This window comes from Xiphophorus maculatus, chromosome 22 (assembly GCF_002775205.1).
Source record: "Xiphophorus maculatus strain JP 163 A chromosome 22, X_maculatus-5.0-male, whole genome shotgun sequence".
NCBI classification, from domain to species: domain Eukaryota; kingdom Metazoa; phylum Chordata; class Actinopteri; order Cyprinodontiformes; family Poeciliidae; genus Xiphophorus; species Xiphophorus maculatus.
In genome coordinates, this window is record NC_036464.1 from 16806453 (window position 1) to 16814097 (window position 7645).

The 7645-nt window shown below is 38.0% G+C and overlaps 1 protein-coding gene across 1 annotated transcript; it reads right to left on the reverse strand.

Annotated features, from left to right (window-relative positions):
• Positions 1–16: 16 nt before the first annotated feature.
• sfr1 (SWI5 dependent homologous recombination repair protein 1) lies at positions 17–1352 on the reverse strand. The gene is made up of 3 exons (XM_014470935.2): positions 1100–1352; positions 323–658; positions 17–223 (listed from the first exon to the last, which is right to left on the reverse strand). The coding sequence occupies exons 1-3, from the start codon at positions 1187–1189 to the stop codon at positions 35–37; spliced, it is 615 nt and encodes a 204-aa protein (XP_014326421.1). The 5' UTR covers positions 1190–1352; the 3' UTR covers positions 17–34.
• Between the last annotated feature and the right edge of the window lie 6293 nt (positions 1353–7645).

The following is a 7645-nucleotide window of genomic DNA, read 5'->3' on the forward strand; positions in this document are numbered from 1 at the left end:
GGTCCTTGATGGACTTAAGATACTTCTTCTGGCATTATGTAATGAAGTCTCCCTCTGGACGGTCAAAGCACAGAATGCTATCATCCAGACCAAAGAGGTCAATGAGCTCGGACAGGTCGGCCTTCCTTCCGTCTATAGGGAACTCTGACTGGAGCTCATACAGAGCAGCCTGAGCACAACTGCGCCACTTGTCAATCAACGTTTGGAGCTGCGTCAAATCATTCTGAGGAGGAAGACACACACACACACACACACACATATATTGCCTTTTTCAGTCTAAGTGATAAACCTGGTTAAAGATATTTGATGACTCTACTGATACCTTGCTTCTGTACATTTTCACCATCTTGAGTCGACGCAGTGTCTCTGTTTTCTCCTTTACTTCCTTCCTCAGCTGTAGAGCTAAATCTCCTGAGGACATGTGTGATGGTTGGGGAGCAAGTGAGGGCAACCTCTCACTGCCCAGCTTCACTTCAGTCCTGTTTGCATCCATAGTGTGGACAGTAATAGTCTCCTGGGAGCCTGCTGGAGCAGGTGGGGCATCTTCCTCCTCCTCACTGTCAACACAAAGGCGCTTGGCCACAGAAAGGGGGGAGATGAAGGAACGCCGTGTTCTCTTCAGCCTTTCCCTTAGGGAGGCACTCAGCCCAGAATGAAGCTGGGGATTGACAGTGGGAATCACACCAAACGATACAGGTAAATGATAATATGGGAGCATGGATAACAGCATGTGTTTTGTACAAAATGTCAAAGAATTTCCTCAGACATGGAGACTAAATGGATGAATAGATGGACAAACAGATGAGTGAAGGTTATAGATAGATAGATAGATAGATAGATAGATAGATAGATAGATAGATAGATAGATAGATAGATAGATAGATAGATAGATAGATAGATAGATTAGATAGATAGATAGATAGATCTGGAACAGACATGGAAAACAAATACTTTCCAAACTATTATTATTTTCCATATTTATCCAGAAAAACACACCTACAATTAATTAATTCTTTCTTTCAAACTTTAAGAGACTGAAAACTTGTTTGTTTGAGTCAAGGGTGAAGTGATGCATTTAATAAAAGTCAACAACACTCACCTCTTCTTTAAACTCAGAGGGGCTTGACTCGACTGAACAAGGTGATGGAGACCCACATGATAGTTTGGCTACTTTCGGTGTGATCTCCATTAGTTAAAATCACTTTGACTCATGTGAACTCTTTCGCCAATGCAGTACAAGTCAGCTGCGTTTGCAACATTAAGTTTGCAAATTGAAGCTTTTATATATAAAGTCTTTTTGTTCAAAAATAGCACTTTCGTTTGAACACCCACCGAAGACGACTCTCTTTCCGTATTTTTGCGGCATACTGCCTTCAACGTAAGTGATTGGACAGAATTTGATTACGGTCAGCCGAACAGCATCCTGGGAGTTGTAGTTTATTCTATCTATCTTGGAAGTGCCTAAAAAATTACACGTGTTCGCGGGTTTTCTGAGACATTTGTTGTGTTTACATGTAAACCTAACCATTTCTCACTTGTACTGCGTTAAGTCGCTGCTGCCTTTGTGTTATTGGTTACCTCCCAGAAGCCAAACTAACCTATATGACGTTTTAGGGCTTTTTGGCCTCTAATCTCTGTTTTGTTTCAACTTCAGATCACATTTTAAACCAAAACCACTCAAAAATGATTATTAGAGCTTGTCTTGTTCTGCTTTACTAACTTTTTCAGTCAGGCGCAGTGCCATAATATTTAGGCCCCTAAGTTTTTTTAAAATTATGATTTATTTATGATTTTAACACAACAATAAGCACCATATATAGACATTCAAGTCATACTTGAAACTAACTCGAAGAATAAACACAAACCAATAAATGACAAAACATGGCAAAACAAAAACCAAAGTAAAGCAAAGCACACAGAAGAACAGCAATTATTTTCATAAGTAGGTGGTTAAAATGTAGATAGCTAAACATATAAGCAAACAAACAGGTTACAGAAGATAAATAAAATGTAAATTAAACAAAAAGAAAATAAAACGGGTACCACTATCATGTATTGTAATATCACAATTTTTCCATGCCTCCTTTCCACCCATTCATCAATTTTCTAACTCCCTTGTCCCTGGTGGGGTCGGGAGGGGTGCTGGTGCCTATGCCCAGCTAACGTTTGGGGCGAGAGGCGGGGTTCACCCTGGACAGGTCGCCAGCCTGTCGCAGGGCAACACAGAGACAAACTTGCACACACTCAGACCTAGGGAGAATTTAGGGTTGGAGAATTTAGAGAGACCAATTTGTTTTTGGACTGTGGGAGGAAGCCGGAGTACCCGGAGAGAACCCACACATGCACAACTCCATGCATTCCCGGGCCGGGAATCGAACCCAGGACCTTCTCGCTGCAAGGCAACAGCTCTACCAACTGCACTGTGCAGCCTCATGCCTCCTTTGCTGCTCTTTTTTAATTTAAAAAGTGTAGACCCCTTAGGAATCATGACCCCCTTTTAAGATACCTGGAAAGTTGTCTGTTACTTCAAAGACTAACAAAAGACATAAACACTATATTTTTTAATTATAGTGTTTATAAAATAATGATAGTATTATTCATAATAATACTATTATAAACACTATAATTAAAAAAATAATATTATAATTATAGTATTTTAATTATAACATACTACGGAGATATCCTTTGAATTTTTATTTTGACTATATTTCTTTGTATAAACTAAACTTATGTTTAGATACAAAATAAAATGGTGCTATCAATGTAATTAGTCTAAAAGTTCAAAAGTTAATAAAACTGACATTTTCTTCTAATGTCAATAAAGATCTAAATTAAGATATGTGGGATTTGAGTAATAAAAACGTGTATTAGTATGAGTAAAGGCTTATAAACACACACACAAAAAAATACAAGTGGTTCCTCCATTACATCTTCATTAAGGGCAGTAAAATTACAGAATGCCCCAGTGGCTTTTGTTTAAATATGAGGTCAGTGTTAAACAGAGCTGTTCTTGAGGGATAAACAGGGGAACTCTGACGGTTACGCTGAGCTCTGAGTAAAAGTGATTTATCTGGGCTTTTGGACGCGTCTGGTTCATGTTCATCTTGTTGCTGGGTCTGAGTCACTTTGTTCTCATTTGCTGATTCACGTCCTTTAACAGACCTATTTATAAACTCCCAAATGTAATTCAGAAGTCTTTCCACACTTGCACATGAAACTCTGTCTGTTGCCACGAGGAGCATAATAATGTTAAATAAGAGGCTGCCCGGACTTGATTCTCAGTACTTGGAAAAGTGATATTACACACCCTGAAAAAATGGGATTTTTTTTCTTACATTTTATATGGATGAATCTTGCAGGGCTGAGGGTTGGAAATAATTACTATGCGTTAGTCAAGGCTCTAGAGTGTGCTCTCTTTCTTTTGTCATTCACAGTAGAGATAAAAAAAAACTTTGGTTGCTCTCCAGTGAGATACATGAATCAACTGGTATGAGTTTATAGATTCTAGAGGCTATGTGAGACACCCAGTGAGCCAAATCTTTCAACAAACACACAAATGGCTACTTATTAAGAACATATGTTTGCACAAGCTATTAACTCTTGTTAATGTTTATGTAGCTTAGTGTTAGGAAACTACCTTTACGTTAAACATAATGTTGGAGAATAAAAGATCCAGTTTTTGTGGCTCTTTTTTTTTTTTTTTTTTTTTTAAATCCCACTCAGTTTTTGTTTTGCTGAAAATCTGTTTTGTGTTTTGGGTTACTTTGATTTCCAGTCAATGTGCTACATTGTCTTCTTAAGATCTCCCTGTAATTTGACGTGACTCATCGGTTAACACTTTCTCATACAGATACAGCAAAGTTACCTGACAGCACCCGGTGTTTTCACCTTGAGAAACACACAGATGCAGAGAACCGGAAACATTTTAGGCTATATGAAGTTTGCTGTAATGGATATTTTTTTCTCACAGCAGACATGTTGACATGCCACTGATTAAAAAAAACGACAGGCGTCATTAATGAAATAAATGAAGTTCCTGTCAGCAGGGAGCTCCTCCACAAATAGCTGTTTACTTCATGTTTCCTTGTCTTGTCTTGATAGATGAGAGAGGTCTGCTGTTGAAATGTGCTTTAAATTTGGTCCAACGGTTGTTTTGAAACAGTTGTCTTACATTAATCTTCATAACTGTTGTGGTATCTGAATACATACAGACCCTCCTTTGTGATCAAAATAAATAAAGGTTAATCTGGTTTAATGAGTATAGAATGTGCTCAAACTTGTACTTCTTTTACATATTTTTAAATCTACTAAGAAAGCATGGGTGCTCTTTTTTTTATTGCTTAATCTCTTTAGATCATTGTATAATAAGAAGCCATCAAAAGTAAATTATTATTGTTGTTTGACATTTAGTAAATCTATTGGTTGTTTTCACTTCAAACCAAAGTACAATATGTTAACTCTCATGAAAGGGCTTGAAAAACAAACTGGAGGTTTCAAACTGTTTGCATCAATTAAGAGCCTTTTATTAGGCAGAAAACAATTAATATTCTACGTACAGCAACAGTCCATCCGCAGTCAAAAGTCTTTTTCCATATATGGTTTCAAGAGACATGCTCATTTGTTCTCAAAAAGTAACTTTAAAAAACACTAATCTCCTTAAAAACTGTGCCGTAATGCTGAATATAATTTACTGACTTTTCAGTCTTTTAGTATCCATAGGTTGCATCACTCTAGGATATAATGATCAGCCCTTTAAATGTGTTAAGTTATATTAGATACAAACATCAAAGACAGTCCTCTGAACTGAGCAACAGCATATTTAAGTTTTTCTTGTCAGATAAAGCGACGGTTTTGTATCAAGACAGATAAGCTCCTCTCTCCAGAATGTGCCTGCATGTTCTCTGAGCCAAGTGTCCAGTGCCGCACTGGAATGTTTTTTTTTTTTTTTTATTATCACAGTTGAGTGGTTTAAAAGTTCAGCTCAGAGCAGACCCAATCATTATCTCTTTAGATATCCAAAACCCTCCAAGATTAATGTGACCATAAAATGATCTCCTTTTTTTTGTTTGTTTTGTTTCTTTGTCAACTACATAAGACAGGCTTTAAATAATTTGAGCAACAGTTTCTTTCTAACCTTGTAAATGAATGATAGTATAAACATTCCTATCAAAATCAGTATGGATACCAAGTCCATGTAATACAGAGGCTTTTTTTTTTAAACTACTTGTGTAGCAGTGAATAACGTCACATTATTGTGTATTTTCCATGCTTAGGTCTTTTGTTGAACCTCTGGAAAATGCTGCTGTCCCGCTCTGCAAAAGTACCAAAGCAGTATCCTGCAGGTCTTTCACACAAAAAGGAGTGTATCTGAAAAGAGGCATCACTGTTTAGTCAGCCCTGCTTTTTTCCTTTTTTCCCACCATCCTGGAATTTGTTGCTTTCTGCTAAAGACATTGAATTGTCCAAGCTCACACATGGATGTGAGCGGGGCAGCTCCTCTCCGTGGGGCCATTTGTTTTCACTCATTGGAGCAGATTAGAGTCTTACTGGCTGTGAGTCATGCCTGGTGGGTGGATTTCTTCGCTTGGGTGTGGTGGTTGAAGGGAACCTGTGGAAGTCTGCGGCTGCCACTGGAGGAATAAAGCATCTAATTTGGTGCCAAACGGCATGAATGTAAATTAGCAGATTGGGAATGCACATTCTGATTACAGAGTTAAAAACAGGCCTTGTGTCCTCTCATTTGGGAATGTGCATCGTGAGTATCATAATTGTCACATGAAAAGTATCAAACCTCTCTAACACAAGTGAAAACAGGAAGACAATCCCTGCAAAAGCTGCAAAAATGAAGAACTTTCACTTGAAGTGACAATAGCTTGTAAGAGAATTAACGCCCTCTGAATTTTACTACGTTACAACCACAGACTTCCATGTGGTTTATTGGAACTTTATGTGACAGAGCGACACAAAGTAGAAAATAATTGTGAAGTGAAAGGAAACTGAATTTTCAGCAAAAAAAGAAGAAGAAATCTGAAAAGTGTGGCAGGCATTTGTACTCTGCCTTTTTTACTCAGACACCATAAAGAAAAAACAAGTGCAAACACTTTTCTCCAGAAGTCAATTGATGAACCAATTTAATTTGAAAAACCCTCTGAAAAGTGCCGATTGTTTAAAAAGATTATTGCCCGAGTATTGTTTTTTAACCTCAGCCGTTATGGAAAGAGAAATTAATTGTGGGGGGGGGGACACACATCTGAAATGCCAAGTCTCAGCTACTGAGTCAAGTTTCTCAGAAAAAAATCTTGTATCTAAAAAAGGGGGAATATGAGGAATTATTCAGTTCCCTTTTTAACTAAAAAAAAAAAAGTGGTGAAAGCGGAAGGACACAATATTCTTAAAAAAAACCCAAAAAAAACCCCACGCACACACAAAAAATTACTATGGAGAACAACATTTTTTGCATTTCTTTGACATTTGTCTAGAGATTTATTAGTAAATTTACCACAAAAAGTAAAACAATACGGTTTTTCTTGTATTGTATTTGTACTTGTATTTGGAGAACTTGTTTATTTCCTTTTAAAAAATTTTCAGGAGAATGCATTTGTGGGTTGAGCTGCGAGGGTTGCACCCATGAAAACCTTGCCAAGTCCCCTCTGCCAGAACCAAACAACTTTTTCTGCTCTTGACTGTGGAAAGCATTGGTGTTGTAATGAGTAGAAGTGCTGAACTAAGAGATCCTCTCAAAACATACAACTGGTCTGTGAAGGCGTCAGAGGTTTTACTAGAAAACATTAGTGAACAAACAGCATCAAAAAGAACAAGACAGTTGACGTGCCAGAGATAACATAAAGCAAAGCAGTTTGAAGCATGGTGACGGTAGCATCATGCTGTTGGAGCCAGGGATGCTGATCAGAAGTGATGTGCTGATAGACGCCGATACAAAAATGTTGCAGGCTGCAAAAGATGGAGGTTCGTCTTCCAACAGGAGAACCACGACAGATGTTCAGCCAGGGATGTAAGGGAATGGATTAGATTAAAACATTTTGTTGTGTTGAAATGGCCCAGTCAAAGTTACGAACTAAGTGAAATAAAATAAAAGAAAGAAAAAAAAGATGCTCACTGACATTCTTCATTCAATCCAACTGAGCTTGAGCTATTTTAAGAAGACGTTTCTAGATCCGCACACAAATGTTTCGTGAAAAGTAGTTCCAAAAAGTTGTCACATTAAGGACTTTTAAATCCACGTCATTAATGCAAAGTCCAGTGAAAACACAATGAAGGTCGATACGTACCAAGCCACTCACATCTGAGTGCTGATTTTTACCCTCCAACTGACTGCGCATGTTGGAAAAACACTCAGCTATACCTACTGTCTGAAGCCATATGGAGCAAAAGTTGAGTTTCTTATTTCAATACGGGGGCCAGATGTGTTGCAGCTGCAGCGGGATGGATCTACTGCCCACTGCAGATCAGCACAACCTGGGACAGCCCCCTCCTTTTCTGGTCAGAAAAACACAGAAAAAGAGAGAGAGAGAGAGAAAAAAATCACAACTTCCAAATCTAACTTTTTTCCCCTCTCTCTCTTTTTTTTACCACCTCCACCCAAATGTTTGCCTGTTTCTAAACTGGTGACCACAGCAGTGAAGCA